Source organism: Hyperolius riggenbachi, chromosome 11 (assembly GCF_040937935.1).
Source record: "Hyperolius riggenbachi isolate aHypRig1 chromosome 11, aHypRig1.pri, whole genome shotgun sequence".
Lineage (NCBI taxonomy): Eukaryota > Metazoa > Chordata > Amphibia > Anura > Hyperoliidae > Hyperolius > Hyperolius riggenbachi.
In genome coordinates this window covers 215,260,129-215,278,222 of record NC_090656.1, presented here as the reverse complement: position 1 = coordinate 215,278,222, position 18,094 = coordinate 215,260,129, and the positions used below count along the sequence as shown (strand labels likewise).

Below are 18,094 nucleotides of genomic sequence, written 5' to 3'. Positions count from 1 at the left end.
TACAACATTCTCACGGTCACACTGTGGTGCGCAGTTAGAGCACAGCAATATTAACTGTAGTAATGCCAGCAGATTATCGTGTGTGGCGCAGTTAGCATGACCCGGGGTACATGGGTAATGTGAGAGTGCGGCTGTGGTAATGTGCGTTACATTACTTGCGTTATCCATGTACCACGGGTCACCCTAATCCGAGTGGTATTCTGCTGACATTATTATTGGCGATATTGCGCTACCTGCGCACGATGGTTCATGTGTCAGGCCCATAATTAGAAGAAAACACAATAAAACTCAAAACCGCCATCCTTGTGCATTTTTTGTTTCTCCTGCACAGTAATGTGAATGAAAATGAAGGTTAGATTACAAACGGGTTAAAAGAAAATAAACATAGCACTTTTTTTTCATATTCCCAACAATACATTTCCTATAAAAAAAAAATTCCATCTCTCCCGCCCACGTCACATTCTCCTGCCAATCCTGGGCTCCGCTACCCACGCTGCCCTCTGGCTGCCTCCCGCCTGGCCGTCGTGTCATTTGATTAAAGTGAGCCTGTGATTTCCCCAGCTTTCCTCCTGTGTTACGCAGAGATTAATAGAGCCCAGCCATCGGCCATTGTCTGCGGGAAATTAAAGTGACACAAATACGGCAGGCTCCCTTTCCCCTCTGCGATTAGCCAGTCACCTCATTTCAATGCCCGCCAGCGTCCCTCTATTCACCGGCCCAACTCACCGCTGACAAAGTCCCCTTGAAGAACGGGCCGGGGAGAGGCCGGGGATTCCGGCACCTTTAACCTATCGCCCCCCCCCCCTCCCTCCGCCACAATGGGGGCCGCCATACAAAACCTCCACACCTTTGTTTTCCATATTCCTTTACTCCAGCAGAAATTCTGATAAGTGAATGTTTGGCGTCCCCCTTAAAGAAAACCTGAACTGAAAATTAAAAGTCAAAATAACCATACACAAGTCATACTTGCCTCCTGTGTAGTCTACTCCTCAATCTCTTTCTCCTCTCCTGCGTCCCATTTGTCCACTGTGATCAATGGAATTCTCTGTCCTCCATTTTGAAAATGGCCATTACCCCATAACAGCTTCCTGGTCAGCACACTGTTAAACTGTAACATCGCCCACTTCAGCCATAGGGAAACAGACATTACCTGGCACATCAGTTGTCCTCTCAGCTATAATTGACAGCAACTGATTTATTTCAGTTCTGACAAAATGTTGTCAGAACTGGAAGGTATCATTGTCAGAAGAAAATGGTGAGCTTCTGAGAGGAACTGATGGCAAGGTAACTATGTTCATTTGAAGTTACCTCATGTGTTTACCGGTATTTTAAATAATTTTACTCATTACAGGTTTCTTTTAAAGGGAACCTAAAGCATATAAATAAAAGCAATTTTAACTTACCTGGGGCTTCAACCGGCTGCCTGCAGCCATCCTGTGCCTGCGCCGTGTCAAGCCGATCCTCCGCCATGGCTCAGTTTCATTTTCCACTGACTTATCAGTCGATGGACACCGTGCCTGCGTAGCCCTGGCTGTGCACGTCCTCGTTAAGAAATGGACTAATCCTAAAACCCATCAGATTTTTACTACCTACTGTAAAGGTACAATCTCCCGAATAATCAACCGTATTATCAATCATATTGGATAGCATTAGTAGTCCCGATGACGACAAACAATTGATGCACCAGTCGTGCAGTTGATATGTACTCTGGAACGATCCTGCTGATTGCTTTGTATTAGATTTCTGGTCCCTGTTTGTGTGCTCGAGCGACCATAAGTGAGAGGTATATGGAAACTGCCATATTTATTTTCTTTTAAGCAATACCAGTTGCCTGGCAGCCCTGCTGATCTATTTGGCTGCAGAAGTGTCTGAATCACACACCTAAAACAAGCATACAGCTAATCTTGTCAAACACCTGAACTGCATTCAAGGACAATGGCTAAAAGCCAGGCAATGTGCATTGTTTAAAAGGAAACAAAAATGGCTGTTTCTATATCCCTCTTACGTTAGGTATCCTTCAAATAACAGCGACACTGGGAAAAAAAAGGAATTTACCATGCATATTCCTCTGGCACAAATATACCTTTTTATACAGTATATACGCATGCACATGCTGTGATAGTGTTCCTTCAGCATAGCGCTAGGCAAACTATGGCCCGCGGGGCAAATCCAGCCGATGTGTGTTGTACATCCGGCCCACCGATAGGCAGACGGATTCCTCCGCTCCCCCCCCCCTCCCTGCAGGGTCATGACAGGGCAATAAGAGTGGGGTTAAAGCTCACCTGATCGCTGATTCTAGCGTTGCGTCTCCATGGCTACAGGATGTCACATGACTCACAGTCAGTATGAGCCAGGGTATTAAGCATAAGCGCGGGGGATAGACGGTGTGCATGCATGATTGTTCTCTAGCACCCGTTATTAAAGTCAATGGGAACTGCCTAACAAAAAAAGCCAAATACTTACCTACGGAGAAGAAAGACTCTTGGTCCTATAGAACCTTCCCTCTCCTCTCCCGATGCCCGTTCCAGCGCTGGCTCCCCCGTAGCAGTATTCAACCAATTTGGTCAAATACTGCTGTGTCCGCCACCGAAGGAGGCTTCGGAAAGTCTTCGGGAGCCCGAGAGCTCCCAGCTCCATACTGCCCCTCTCTCACGCACTCGTATGTGCGCAGTATGGCACCGCTTATCTTCGGGAGGACTCAGCTCCTGAAGACTTCTGAAGTCCCCTACGGAGGGGGATTCAAATACGGGAGCCAGCACTGCACCGAAGGCACCGGGAGAGGAGCAGAAAGGCTCTATAGGACCTAGAGCCTGCCCTCTCCTTAGGGAAGTATCTGGCTTTTTTTTTTCCAGACGGTTCCCATTGAGTTTAAGTGACCTATAGGACTAGTTTTAGATCATTTTACTTGGTGCAGGTTCACTTTAAAGGGATACTGTAGGGGGGGTCAGGGGAAAATGAGTTGAACTTACCCGGGGCTTCTAACGGTCCCCCGCAGGAATCCTGTGTTGGCGCAGCCACTCCCCAATGCTCCGGCCCCGCCTCCGGTTCACTTCTGGAATTTCAGACTTTAAAGTCTGAAAACCACTGCGCCTGCGTTGCCGTGTCCTCGATCCCGCTGATGTCATCAAGAGCGCACAGCGCAGGCCCAGTATGGTCTGTGTCTGCGCAGTACACTCCTGGTGACATCAGCGGGAGCGAGGACACGGGCGTGCAGGCGCAGTGGTTTTCTGACTTTAAAGTCAGAAATTCCAGAAGTGAACTGGAGGCGGGGCCGGAGCATCGGTGAGTGGCTGCGCCAACACAGGATGTCTGTGGGGGACCATTAGAAGCCCCGGGTAAGTTCAGCTCATTTTCCCCCGACCCCCCCTACAGTATTCCTTTAAGTGACTCTTCTGGTCTGCATGCTCCTTGTGGATGACTCAGACATTACTCTGAACACTTGCTAGCTACATTTTCAGATAACGGAGATTGAAGGTTACCAGTGAGCAATATTACAGATAAAGGGCAGTCTGGGTTACCTGGGGTCAAATATTAACTACATTGTCATAAGGCCACCAGATTCACCGGTCTTAAAGTCAGGTCTAATTTTAAGGGGGAGATTAGGGGTAGGCATTAGGAATGGTGAATGGTTTAAGATTCCCGGAAACGTGAGACACTAGCTGTAGTGAAGCTCCTCTGCTTTTTCTAACGGCGCACCGATCCGCCGATAAATGTATTTTAAAACGCTACTTACCGTTTTAATGTATTAACATTAAAACGGTAAATAGCGTTTTTTAATACATTTATCAGTGCGCCATTTTTTCCCCTGCGCCATTTTTTCCTGCTCCCGAATATGGGGTTGGGGAAGGATATTGTGAAACCAATGACAAACACATCGCCACGTAACAGGATCCCTATCAAATGGAGAAGTTGATATCCTGTTCTCACTTACAGACTAACAGCACTGATCTAAGGGGGGAATCACATTCTAGGTACACACAATACAATTTTGTAGCAGATTTACCTGCCAGATCGACTATTTCCAACATGTCTGATCTGATTTCCGATCGATTTTCCATAGGGGTGAACATAAAATCGATTGGAAATCAGATCGGACATGTTGTAAAAAGTCAATCTGGCAGGTAAATCTGCCAGAAAATTGTATCATGTGTACCTAGCCTAAAGGTGGCCACACACACCATACAATTTTTTTTTTTTAAATAATTGTTCAATTCAAGAATAGCAATCAATTTTTATGACTGATTGTAACTCATCATAAATCGCCTATGTACCAATACAATGTACCACACGCCTACTGTATGTTTAAATTTTTCCCCAATCATAAATAAAATAATTGAAAGCTCAGAAAAAAAATTGATTTGAACTGTACATCAAGTAACGGACAATCCATCACACACACACACCATACAATTCTTGATCAAGTTGGTCTAAAATGTAAAATCTCCAAAAATCGGGAAAAAAAGGACAAAAAAAACAAACAAACAAAAACGGAGTTATCGATCCAAAACAAAGGAAAGCTCTCGGTTTATCGGGACCATCAATCGAAATTATCGAATTTGTGAAAAACTGGATCTATGGTGTGTGGCCACCTATACCCTCTGATGCCTGTAGACAACTTTCTGCATTATCACAATAGGCCAAAAAACTACAATGAATGTGGCCATCCATGATGTGCACTTGTCACAAACTCCCGGGCACAACAGGACCGCCCGTCGCCCAGGGACAACAGGAGCGCACGTCGCCCAGGCACAACAGGAGCGCACGCTGCCCAGGCACAACAGGAGCGCACGCCGCCCAGGCACAACAGGAGCGCCCGTCGCCCAGGCACAACAGGAGCACACGCCGCCCAGGCACAACAGGAGCGCACGTCGCCCAGGCACAACAGGAGCGCCCGTCGCCCGGGCACAACAGGAGCGCCCGTCGCCCGGGCACAACAGGAGCACACGCCGCCCAGGCACAACAGGAGCGCCCGTCGCCCAGGCACAACAGGAGCACACGCCGCCCAGGCACAACAGGAGCGCACGTCGCCCAGGCACAACAGGAGCGCCCGTCGCCCGGGCACAACAGGAGCGCCCGTCGCCCGGGCACAACAGGAGCGCCCGTCGCCCGGGCACAACAGGAGCGCCCGTCGCCCGGGCACAACAGGAGCGCCCGTCGCTCGGGCACAACAGGAGCGCCCGTCCCCCGGGCGCAACAGGAGCGCCCGTCCCCCGGGCGCAACAGGAGCGCATGTCGCCCGGGCACAACAGGAGCGCACGTCGCCCAGGGACACAGGTCACATAAGTAACCAGAGGGTGTTGTCACTATTCCTCAAACCTCTGATTACTGCCTAAATGAGGTGAGCCAGTCGGCAGATAGGATGTAATATCACTACACACTATACAATATACGTATGCTTTGGATACATCGGTCTGCAGTACAGTGCTGAGGCTCAAAGACTGTAGCAGTATAAAAGGTAGTAAATCTTAACAAGTGCTCATATTCTATATAGTGACTATTACAACTCCTACATGTTTCACCCTGAAAGGGCTTCGTCAGGAGTGCTATACAACAATGCATAAAGACTGGTATGCAGTGCATTTTACATACATGAACTTAAAGTTAAAATTTAATCCTATAATAAAATTATCTGTACAAACAGGGCCTGTCCAATCAGACTCAGTTCTGCTTTATAAGAGCTGTGATCTCATCTACTGAACATTGTTTCATCAGTCTAAAATTACATCTCTGCTCACCTCTCCAGATTTGCCTTTGGTGGTGCCCAGACAGCAGAATCCCACATCATGTCCTTGGAAGGCCGAGGCATAGTCGTCCAGCTTCTCAAAGTCCACCACTTCCTGAAGCTGAGAGATAAGACATGCGGAAGATGGATTAGCAGTCTTGTCAGGTAGAAGAAAGCAACTGAAGAGGTGGCCATTATAAGCAGCTCCGCTGGTGGAATTAATGTATATAGGAAGTGGGCATAAAAACTAAATAGCTACTTACATCTGTACAGGACCAGTAGTGTTGCAAATTTTGACTTATCAGCGAAGTACAAAAAGTGTAAGAGGCGCCCAGGAGTGTTTATTAAAAACAAGTAAAAGGGGGGAGGTGACTTACCTCAATAACGACAAATGTGTGTGTGACGAATTTTTAATAAGCACAGGCAACACATTTCGGGGGTCTCTTCCCACTTCCTCAGGCCAAAGTGCTGAAGGGTTTCAAAAGCCAGACGCAGAGCGCCTTATGAGCGTTGTGCTGTAGTTGTAAACTTATTTTCTGCAACCAGGTGTACTGTAAAGGTTAGGTCCATCTGAGACTCACCACATCCTTATAGGCCTGGTCTTCATACTCCAGCTTGCGTCGCCCAATCAGAGTGATCTTGGAGAAGAGGCGGCTCTGTAGGAGTTGTTTCAGCAGCTCCTTCCCTGTCTCCCCGGAGGCCCCCAGCAGGAAGCAGGATCTGTTCAGCTTCTGGTACTCCTCTCGCAACGTCCCGATATCAGCAGCCATTCTGTGATCAGGAGGAATACGGTAAACAGTGAGCGTTCCCAACAATAACTACCAAACTCGCAGGAGCAGCTATGACTGAGGAGGAGATGTATGTCTGGCAGCCAACCGCAACCTGGCTAATGGAGAAACATCTGCAAACAGGAAGCAGCTTTCTAAACAGATCCCTCCAAGCTGCTAATTGCCTCATTTCTGGAACAGACAATTACACTCAAAGTGCTCATGAGTTTAAAGCCTGGTACACACCACGCAATTTCCCAACAGATAGATGGGTCGATAGATAATTTCTGACAGATCCGATCACTTCTATGCAAATCGATCAGAAAAACGGTTGGAAATCAGATGGGACCTATCGGAAATTATCTATGCGACCCATCTATCTGACGGGAAATTGCATGGTGTGTACCAGGCTTAAAGCTTCCATGAACGCAGAACTTCCTCTCTGCTCAAAAAGATAAGCAACAGCATAAGAACCTTTCTTTATTACAGTCGATACAAATCCTGCTATAAATCTACAGTGTGTCTACTTCCTGCTTTCATGGAAGCAGACATAGGGTTAACATCCTGTGCTTTCAGATGAGCTTATCTGCCATGACAAAGGCTGAACTGACACAGCTGAGAGATCAAATTACAGTGGTGATTAGTCACAGAGGAGGGGGAATGAGACAGGCTAAACTCTCTAAATCCCTATAGGATGCATTCCCCCTTATCTGTGACTAGTCATAAGTTGTAATTTGATCTCTCAGCTGCGTCAGCTGGCTGCCATGGCAGAGACCTCATTTGTAAGCACAGGATGTTATCCCTATGTCTGCTTCCATGAAAGCAGGAAGTAGACACACTGCAGAATTATTGCAGGATTTGTATCAGCTGTAACAAAGAAAAGTTTTATCTTTAGAGGTTATTATGCTGTTGCTTATCTTTTAGAGCAGAGAGGAAGTTCTGAGTTCATGGAAGCTTTAAACAATGCAAGTTGCCTGGCTGCTCCCAATAATCCTGTGTCTCTAATACGTTTAGCCCTAATCCCTGAACAAGCATGCAGATCAGGTGCTCTGACTGAAGTCAGACTGGATTAGCTGCATGCTTGTTTCAGGTGTGTCTTTCAGACACTACTGCAGCCAGAAAGCCCAGTAATTGGTGTTATTTAACAGGAAATACATATGGCAGCCTCCATTTCACCGTCTCCTTGCGTTTACTTTAACAACTGGACCAGCGGACCTCTGTAGGGCCAGAAACACACTGGAGATGCCACCCACCATAGCTAAACGGTTCTGGCTTTCTCAGGGATCTCAGATACACCATAAGTGACCCAGCATACATAACACCTCACCTGTGTCATATCAGATAATAGAGAGGGTTGCCGGAAAGTTGTGTGACCACAGCTGCATACATCTCAAAGGGCCCGTTCACACTACAAGAGATTTTTAAACACTACGTTTTTCAACCGCTGTTCCGTGCCGCGGGATGTTGCCTGGTGTGCCGCAGGACTGTCCTCTTCCCCCCCCCCCCCCCACCCGTCCCCACGGCCGCCGCTGTTATTACCTTAGCAGTGGCCGCTCTCCCCTCTCCGGCGCGTGTACTTTCCAGCAGCGTATCTCCCGGCTGCTGTGTATGATGTGACAGGAAGCAGGGCTCGGTTCCCATAGTAACGGTGATACACATCGCCTCTACAGGAAGCCGATGCCCTGCTTCCTGTCGCATCACACACACAGCAGCCGGGAGATACGCTGCTGGAAGGTACACACGCCGGAGAGGGGAGAGCGGCCGCTGCTAAGGTAATAACAGCGGCGGGGACGGGTGGGGGGCACCACCTACCTATACTGGCCACTATACTAGCTATACTGGGGCACTATACTGGCTGTACTGGGCCACTATACTGGCTGTACTGGGCCACTATACTGGCTGTACTGGGCCACTATACTGGCTGTACTGGGCCACTATACTGGCTGTACTGGGCCACTATACTGGCTGTACTGGGCCACTATACTGGCTGTACTGGGCCACTATACTGGAGCACTATACTGGCTATACTGGGGAACTAGCCTAGCTGCGCATGCCACTGTCCACTAGCCACTCCGCGCGCCGTTCCCCGGAGAAAAATTTGGTCAGAAAGTGTTCCCCGGGCCGGAAAAGGTTGGGAACCAACTGGAGCAATGTGATTTTGTAAAAATCCCCCATAGCAATGCATTAGCAAGGGCTTTTTAAAATCACTAGTGACTATGCATTGCTATGGGGGATTTTTACAAAATCACATCGCTCCAGTGTGAACACTCGCATAGGATAACATTTGCAAGAGCTTTTAAAATCACAAAGCGCCTAGAACAACTCTTGTAGTTTGAACAAGCCCAAACAAGTGTTTATTTATTTTTATTTTTTTTTAAATACTATAAGGTCTCCTTCAAATCTAAAATCGTAATTGCAAATGCTTTGCAATTTTGTGAGGTGTTTTTTTCCCCCTCCCGGCGCTCCATTGCACGCTACTTTTTTGGTAAAAGCGCTTTTGTAAGTGCAGTTTTGTAATCCACTCCTTGATGCAAGTTAGGAAGTGAACTGTTTGACCCGGAAAAGAATAAATATAATGTATTTATACTAAAAAACATGACCGCAATCGCTGCACAAAGCGATTTTGTGAGCGTTTGCGTTTTTCCTATACCTTCCATTGAGGCGAAATAGCCCCGATAATGGTCCAGGCAGCGCGTTGCTGAGCGGAAACAAACTGTTAAGATGTAAACACTTTCACAGGGAGTCATTGCACAAGCGGTTTGTGTAGGCGATTTTAAAAAATCACCTACGCTTGAAAAAAGGGCAAAAACGCCCTTACTCTGAACGAGTCCTAAAACCAGGACAGGCTGAGTTTTTAAAATATGTTTTCTGACTGCAGACACCTGTGTGAAACTTCCATAACATAGCTGCCAATTTACTATGCTTCCAAAGCCCCCACTGTGCTCCAATATGACCCAGGGGAAGGGCAGTCATCTTTAGCACCTAATAGAAGACCATTTTGTAGTGGATCCCAGCCTTAAATCACACATGAAATGAGGGATATCAAAGCTGCCATATTTATTTCCTTTTAAGCAACACCAGTTACCTGGCCGTCCTGCTGATCTCATGTCTCTAATACTTTTTAGCCACAGACCCTGACTGACTGAAGTGTGATTGGATTAGCTGCATGCTTGTTTCAGGTGTGTGATTCAGACACTACTGCAGCCAAAGAGGTGACCAGGACAGCCCGAGAACTGGTATTGTTTAAAAGGAAATAAATATGGCAGCCTCCATATACCTCTCGCTTCAGATGTCCTTTAAAGGGAACCTTAACTGAGAGGAAAATGGATGTTTCCTTTTAAACAATACCAGTTGCCTGGCAGTCCTGCTGATCATTGGCTGCAGTAGTGGCTGAATCACACACTTGAAACAAGCATGTAGCTAATCCAGTCTGATTTTAGTCAGAGCACCTGATCTGCATGTCTGTTCAGGGTCTGTGGCTAAAAGTTTTAGAGACACGAGATTAGCAAGAGAGTAAGGCAACTGGTATTATTTTAAAGGAAAAATCCATATCCTTCTTAGTTTAGGTTCCCTTTAATAAATCCAATCCTCCATGCCAGGGTGGTGACAGATTCAGAATAAGTCACCCTTTGGAGGTACAGCGAGCTGCTGAGATGACCCCAGAAAGGCATCCCTGCGATAGTATGGTGTGGCAGCAGCAGTGTGTGCCAGCAGTGCACCTCGCCATCAGTGTAAACAGGCTGGGCTGCTCTGCAGATTGTGGCAAGGCAAAGTCATTATTAGTGCAGCAGAGAACACCGCTGGCATAGGAACCATTATTTACCAGGGGAACAATAAACACAGCGCACAGCAGCTCTCACACTGCAAAACTAACCTCAGGGAAGCAAAGTGCCTCAGGAATACAAGGGGCCTCAGGGAGCGTCTGGCAGCAGTAAACATGGGTCAGCAGATCGGGGCCCCCTGTGGAAGAAGGTGGGGACCCTCATTATACAGATCCCCCTGAGGGAGAGCCCTGGCAACACATAGCTGTCTATGGAATGACACTATACACCTTATATGGCCCTGACCCCTCCCATACACAGCAAACGAGCTGTGTATACCCAGCAATAGATTTGAGACTCTGTGCTTGATTCACTAACTGGCGCTAAGCCGGTTAGCGTGCCTTATCACTTAGTGGGCACAAACTACAGCGCTTACCTTATCTGAGGTTAGTGTGCCTTATCTGAGGTTAGTGTGCCATAGCTGAACTTTAGTGCCCCTTAAAGAGGAACTCCAGTGAAAATAATGTAATAAAAAAAGTGCTTCATTTTTACAATAATTATGTATAAATGATTTAGTCAGTGTTTGCTCATTGTAAAATCTTTCCTCTCCCCGATTTACATTCTGAGATTTATTACATGGTGACATTTTTACTGTGGGCAGGTTATGTAGCTGCTGCTAGTTGTTTTGGCTGTTAGAGACAGCTGTAACCAGCTATTTCCTGTCTGTGAACATTGTTACATTGTAACAAACTGCCAAAAGTACCGCAGTCCCAGAGCTTCTTGTGGGAGGGGTTTCAGCACAAAATCAGTCATACAGCGCCCCCTGATGGTTTGTTTGTGAAAAGCAATATATTTCTCAAGTAAAAGGGGGTATCAACTACTGATTGTGATAAAGTTCAATTCTTGGTTGGAGTTTCTCTTTAAAGAGACTCCGTAACAAAAATGTAATCCTGTTTTCTACCATCCTACAAGTTCCTATACCTATTCTAATGTGCTCTGGCTTACTGCAGCACTTTCTACTATTACCATCTCTGTAATAAATCAGCTTATCTCTCCCCTGTCGGACTTGTCGCCCTGTGTCTGGAAGGCTGCCAAGTTCTTCAGTGTTGTGGTTCTGTGATGCATCTCCCCCCTCCAGGCCCCTCTCTGCACACTGCCTGTGTGTGCATCTCCCCCCTCCAGGCCCCTCTCTGCACACTGCCTGTGTGTTATTTAGATTAGGGCAGCTTCTCTCTGCTCTATTATCTTTTACAAGCTGGATAAATCGTCCTTTGAGCTGGCTGGGCTTTCACATACTGAGGAATTACATAAGGGCAGAGCTGTCTGCACTCTGCAGGAAGAAACAGCCTGACACTTCAGTGGATGAGAAATGCAGGGGGAAAGAAACACACAAATGATCTCTTGAGATTCAAAAGGAAGGCTATATACAGCCTGCTTGTGTATGGATGTATTTTCTATGTGTGGACATACTGTACATCAACCTACTTCCTGTTTTGGTGGCCATTTTGTTTGTTTATAAACAAACTTTTTAAAACTGTTTTTAACCACTTTTAATGCAGCGGGGAGCTGCGAAATTGTGACAGAGGGGAATAGGAGATGTCCCCTAACGCACTGGTATGTTTACTTTTGTGCGATTTTAACAATACAGATTCTCTTTAAGTAGCTTTGTGCACACTAAAAGATGCACAAAGCTACATTGCGCACTGCACCGACCCAGTGACCTTATGGTCGCATAATATATACAGTATAGCGGGTGCGATGTTATCGTCGCACTGCGTGCAAAGATCGGCGCATTACGCTATGCGAGCTGTGTGCGGTGCAGTGCGCGATGTAGCTTTGTGCATCTTTTACTGTGCACAAAGCTCCTTAAAGGGTACTAAGTTCAGATAAGGCACACTAACCTCAGATAAGGCACACTAACCTCAGATAAGGCACACTAACCTCAGATAAGGCACACTAACCTCAGATAAGGCACACTAACCTCAGATAAGGCACACTAACCTCAGATAAGGCACACTAACCTCAGATAAAGGCACACCAACCTCAGATAAGGCACACCAACCTCAGATAAGGCACACCAACCTCAGATAAGGCACACTAACCGGCTTAGCACCGGAAAACTCTTTTTTACTCCGGCGCTAACACTTAGCGCCAGTTAGTGAATCAAGCCCTCTGTCTCTATCTCCTGCTGAGTAGAACAATGCCTAATTGCTAGGCAGATAGATGGTTAGGTGGATCATTGCCAACATGTTAGAAATTATCTATCTGGCAGGTAAATCTAACAGAAAATCTAATGCTGGGCATACATGGCTCGTTCTTGCCGCTCAATTCTCTTGTTCGATAGTTTTGCCACTAAATCCTGCAGTCAATTCTCTTATCTTCTGCTCATTTTTCTTATCTTTTTCCATTCACTTCTATCAGAAATCAAGTACCGAAACGATCGAGCTGCAGATCGGACATGTCGGAAATAATCTATCGAGCCATCTATCTGGCCCAAAAATGAACCGCGTATTCCCAGCATAGCAGAAAATTGTATATTGTGTACCAGCATAAGGGGCTGAAAGGGAACAAAAAGCCCTCTTACTAAAAATGCTGTGCAAAACAGAATTTTGCCTTTTTAAAAACAGAACGTATTTGCGTTTATTCGGGTTGAAGGGAGCATAAAAGGGGTCCCACAGTGCAACACTGCTGAATATGCAAATCATCCTTTGCTGTTCCCATCAATGAATGATGAGTAGAATCAGGAAAGGGTGCAGGTTTTTTGGCAGTTGGAAACAACTGTAAACAGCTATTTCCCACAATGCAGCAAGGTTCCCAGACAGGAAACTGCCAAGAGTACGTACTCAAGAGTTTCTTGTGGGAGGGGTTTCACCACAATATCAGTCATACAGCACCCCCTGATGGTCTGTTTGTGAAAAGGAATATATTTCTCATGTAAAAGGGGGTATCAGCTACTGATTGGGATAAAGTTTAATTCTTGGTCGGAGTTTCTCTTTAAATACATAATTTTACCATAACTTAGCCTAATCCGACTCTCACACAGAACCCTCCCCCCAAAGCCTAACCCTAATTCTAAGAAAAAAAAATTAAACTTACTTAAATGACATTTTGCTGCTGTACAGTATATATACTATATGGCGAGTTTGGCATACACATTGTATACACTTGAAAGCAAACCTGTGATCCAAGGCAGAGACCGGCTGAAACTTTGTGTAGCTTATGTGAAATCAATTCAATTTCAAAATGGTAATTATGTAAAATCGTAATTGCAAAATTTTTAGTAAAATTAGCACATTGCGGTCATCACTAGGACAGAAGGAGGCACAAAGGTGATACGGAGGGACACAGTGAAACAAGAGGGACACAGTGGAGGCAGAGGCAGTACGGGGGGCAGGTGTGGCAGAGAGAGGGACACTGAGGGAACAGGGGCACAGTGGGGGGGGGCGGAGGTGGCACTGAAGGGGCACTAGAGGCACAGAGAAGGTAAGGGGACAAAGATGGCACAGTGTTTAGACTTATGAATTGAGATTAAAAGAAACTCAAGGTAAGAGGCATATGGAGGCTGCCATGTTGCTTATTTAACAATACCAGTTGCCTGGCTGCCTGACTGCAGTAGTGTCTGAATCATACACCTGAAACAAGCATGCAGCTAATCTTGCCAGATTTGTCATAGACATCTGACCTGCATGCTTGTACAGGGTCTATGGCTAAAAGTATTAAAAGTAGAGGATCAGCAGGACAGCCAGGCAATGTGCATTGTTTAAAAGCAAATAAATATGGCAGCCTCCATTTGTCTCTTACCCCTGGAGGCTGGCAATGGTGGGTGCAGTCAGGGGAGGTGTGAAAGCTTGTGCCCACCTTACGATGAGCAGCAATTTTTTTTAATGGACGAGCGATTGTTTCCACGATCTCGCTACATGGGTACAGGCAGAAAATTAGGTAAACGCAACTTTGCGCACAGCGATAATGACTGTCATGGCGGATCGGATCTTTAAGATCCTCGACAACTCCCGTGCAAAAGTGAACTTTTGTTTGCGCCCGTCGTGTGCCTTTTGCATGTTCCCTCGGGATCCATTCCCCTGATCCATCGATAGGTCAACATTTAAAGGGGCAGTACAATGAAAAATTTTAAATATGTGTAAACATATACATATAAGTACATTTTTTCCAGAGTAAAATGAGCCATAAATTACTTTTCTCCTATGTCGCTGTCATTTACACTAGGTAGTAGAAATCTGACAGAAGTGACAGGTTTTGGACTAGTCCATCTCTTCATAGGTGATTCTTAGCAAGGCTTTTAGGCTTTATAAAGATATTCCCTAAAAAGGATTTAAACAATAATGCTGACCAGCTTCCCTGCTTGTTACACAGTTTTTTGGCAGTTGAACAGAGCAACTGCCATTCACTAAGTGCTTTTGAAAGTAAGTAAATCCCTGAGAATCCCCTCATTAGGTAATGCCTAATGATGTTGATCCAGGGATTTTATCTGATTGCCATCTGGAGTAGGGAAGGAATTTTTCCCTTTTGGGGCTAATTGGACCATGCCTTGTAAGGGTTTTTTCGCCTTCCTCTGGATCAACAGGGATATGTGAGGGAGCAGGCTGGAGTTGTACTTTATACTGGTTGAACTCGATGGACGTATGTCTTTTTTTCAACCAAAATAACTATGTAACTATGTAAATATGAAGTGATGGACTAGTCCAAAACCTGTCACTTCTGTCAGACTTCTACTACCTACTGTAAATAACAGCAACATAGGAGAAAGGTAATTTATTTCTCATTTTATTCTGGAAAAATCGTACTTCTTATTTGTCTATGTTTGCACATATTTTAAATTTTTCAATTTTTCTCTGTAGTGCCCCTTTAAACAGGTATGGGTGTGTGCTGTAGGGACATGCTTAGCAGTGTTGTCTGCAGAGGCTGTATGGGCTCAGAGACCATACAGTCAGAGGAGAGGGTATGAAGTAGAAGGAACAGGGTGTCAGGAAAGAGTTAATAATACCTTGGCAAGTCCCCGGACTGGGAATACTCCTGATGCAGTGAAATAGCAGCAAAGGCGACCAGCACAGCCCCAACACACCAGAAGCCTGTGCCTGGCATAGAGCTTCACTTCCTGGTGTGTCCTACTGCGCATGTGCAGCTCCCACTACATATAACTGCTGCTGTATATACCAGTATATAGGAGCACTGCACATCTGTCTGCTCTGACTGTGCAAAAACTACTGTTTACATTCACTACCAGTACAAGCTTACACACACTGCTGTATATACCAGTATATAGGAGCACTGCACATGTGTGTGTGTCACACTGCTCTATATACCGGTATACAGTACCTGTGTTTTTAGTGCTGTATATAGGGATACAGCATGTATGTGGGCTTTGACTGTGCTGTGCAGAAAGAAGAGTTGCCACTATTGAGCATACTGTGCATGCACTGGCACTACTGTGTACTGTATACAGTACAAACACAGCTATTATACTAAAGGGGAGCTCTGTCATCGCTGAGTACACTGTGCTCCAATGCCTATGTCACTGTGAGCTGCCAGTTTTGAAATCCATTGCAGTGTGCCTCATGCTTATTGCAACAGATTTACTGTGACTTAGCCTTAAAGTGAACCTGAGGTGAAAGGAATATTGAGGCTGCCATATTTATTTATTTTTAAACAATAAAAGTTGCCTGGCTGTCCTCCTGATCCTGTGTCTCTAATGCTGGGAATACACGGTACGTTTCTGTACCGTGTATCGAGCCGCTGATGGCTCAGCTGATAATTTCCGACGTGTCCGATACTCCGCCGGATCGATTCCCCGCTCGATACCGTGGGCGGGACAATAGGGAAAAACGAGGAAAAGTGCCCGCGGGGACGAGCGGGAATCAATCCGAGTGGCCGCGGGGAGGAGCCACAATCTATCGTGCTGGGAATACTACACCATACAATTTTCTGTTATGCTGGGAATACACAACGCGATCCGGCGGCTCGATTAGCTGGGCATACACAGATAAGATCCCAGCGCATCCCCGCATCGATCCCCGCTCGTCCCCGCGGGCGCCTCTTATCTTCCGCTCGATTATCGATTGATAAGGAGCAAACGTCCGTGTATGCCCAGCATTAGATTTTCTGTTAGATTTTGTGTTATGCTGGATCCACACGGTGCGTTCGCGCACTCGATTTCCCGCTCGATTCCCGTCGATTCGTTTATTTCCAACATGTCCTATTTGGATTTCGATGGATCGTTAGGTCGATTCGGCATACTTTGCATGCGAATTGACCTAATGATCCATCGAAATCCAAATCGGACATGTTGGAAATAAACGAATCGACGGGAATCGAGCGGGAAATCGAGTGCGCGAACGCACCGTGTGGATCCAGCATTAAGGTCCGTACACACGCCGGACTTTAGGCAACGACGGGTCCGTTGTTGCCTCCCGCTGGGTGGGCGTGCCAGCGACAGTCCGGCGTGTGTACGCTCTGTCGTCAGACTGATACGGCTGTTTCTGAGCGATCCGCCGGGCGGATCAGAAGACTGCCCAGCATAACAGAAGACTCTAACAGAAAATTGTATGGTGTATTCCCAGCATAATACGCTTATGCTGGGGATACACGGTACGTTTTTTTTTAATCAATCGAGCCGCTAATGGCTCGATTGATAATTTCCGACGTGTCCGATACCCCGCCGCATCGATTGGGCACTCGATACCGGCGGGCAGGACAATAGAATAAACGAAGCGGAAGATAAGAAGCCGCCCGCGGGGACGAACGGGAATCGATCCGGGGGGGGGGGGGGGACGAGCGGGGACGGGCTGTAATCGAGCCAGTGGCTCGATACACGGTACAGAAAAGTATCGTGTATTCACAGCATTAGGCTGAACAAGCATGCAGCAAATCAGGGACTCTGACTCAGCTGACTCAGGTTTTACTGGATTAGCCATATGCTTGTTCCAGGGTTTTGACTCAGACACTACTTATGCCGGAAGAACAACAGGCAACTGGCATTGTTAACAAGGAAATAAATATGGCAGCCTCCATACCCCACTCACCTTGGGTAGCCAGACATTATTCCATTTTTTACCTTTTTTTTCGACCAGATAAATCTGATCGATTGTTTGGCTTCATTGAATAATAAGGAAAATTTAACCAATATACCAAAAACGTATGATCGATTTTTTCAAAAATATCAAACGATCAAATAAAACTTTGCCTTGTTTTTATTTTTCTAACCGTTTTTCCAACACATCCGATCAGATTTTTTGCAAATAAAAAAACTTTCTTTTCGATTTCTTACACAATGAATCATTTTTATCAAAAGATGAGGAAATCAATTAATTTGATTGTATCGAGTATGACCACCTAAAGCCTTTTTTTCACTACAGTTATGGTAATTAAGATGCAAACAACTGTTGCCGTAAAATTGGATCATTTTATTGTATTGTGTGTGGCCACCTTTAGATGATATTTCAAGATCTGTGCCTGGGGATGGTGACAAAAATTACTGTGCCAGCATTTAAAGGATACCAGAGCTCAAATGGTTTGAAGAAATGGGGGAGCACGAGCAGGCATATTATACCCCCTGTCCTTTCCCCGTTCTCCTGTCTGTCCCCCTGTAGCTCACCTAAAAGCCCCCCGAGATCCTCTTCCGGCTGGCCGGGTCGGGATTTACTGCACAGACGCCGGCCAGGCTGCGCATGTCCTACAGCGCGCGCTTGTGGTTGGGAGCGCAGTGCGCATGCGCATGACGTCACTGCGTCATGCACATAGCGCCAGACGCATGCGCAGTGCACTCCCGGCTGTAGGACACCCACAGACCCAGCCGGCACCTGTGCAGTAGTAAGTCCTGGCCGACCTGA

The 18,094-nt window shown here is 46.3% G+C and overlaps 1 protein-coding gene across 1 annotated transcript in view; it reads right to left on the bottom strand.

The window, feature by feature from the left end:
* LOC137539100 (oxidoreductase HTATIP2-like) overlaps positions 1–15,360 on the bottom strand; it is a 34,165-nt gene extending 18,805 nt beyond the window's left edge. Inside the window, exons 1-3 of the mRNA XM_068261581.1 lie at positions 15,253–15,360; positions 6,304–6,493; positions 5,736–5,843 (exon numbers count right to left, since the gene is read on the bottom strand). Of these exons, the coding sequence (XP_068117682.1) occupies positions 5,736–5,843; positions 6,304–6,493; positions 15,253–15,350 (396 nt within the window). The 5' untranslated portion in view covers positions 15,351–15,360. The remainder of the gene's footprint in view (positions 1–5,735; positions 5,844–6,303; positions 6,494–15,252) is intronic.
* Positions 15,361–18,094: the final 2,734 nt, after the last annotated feature.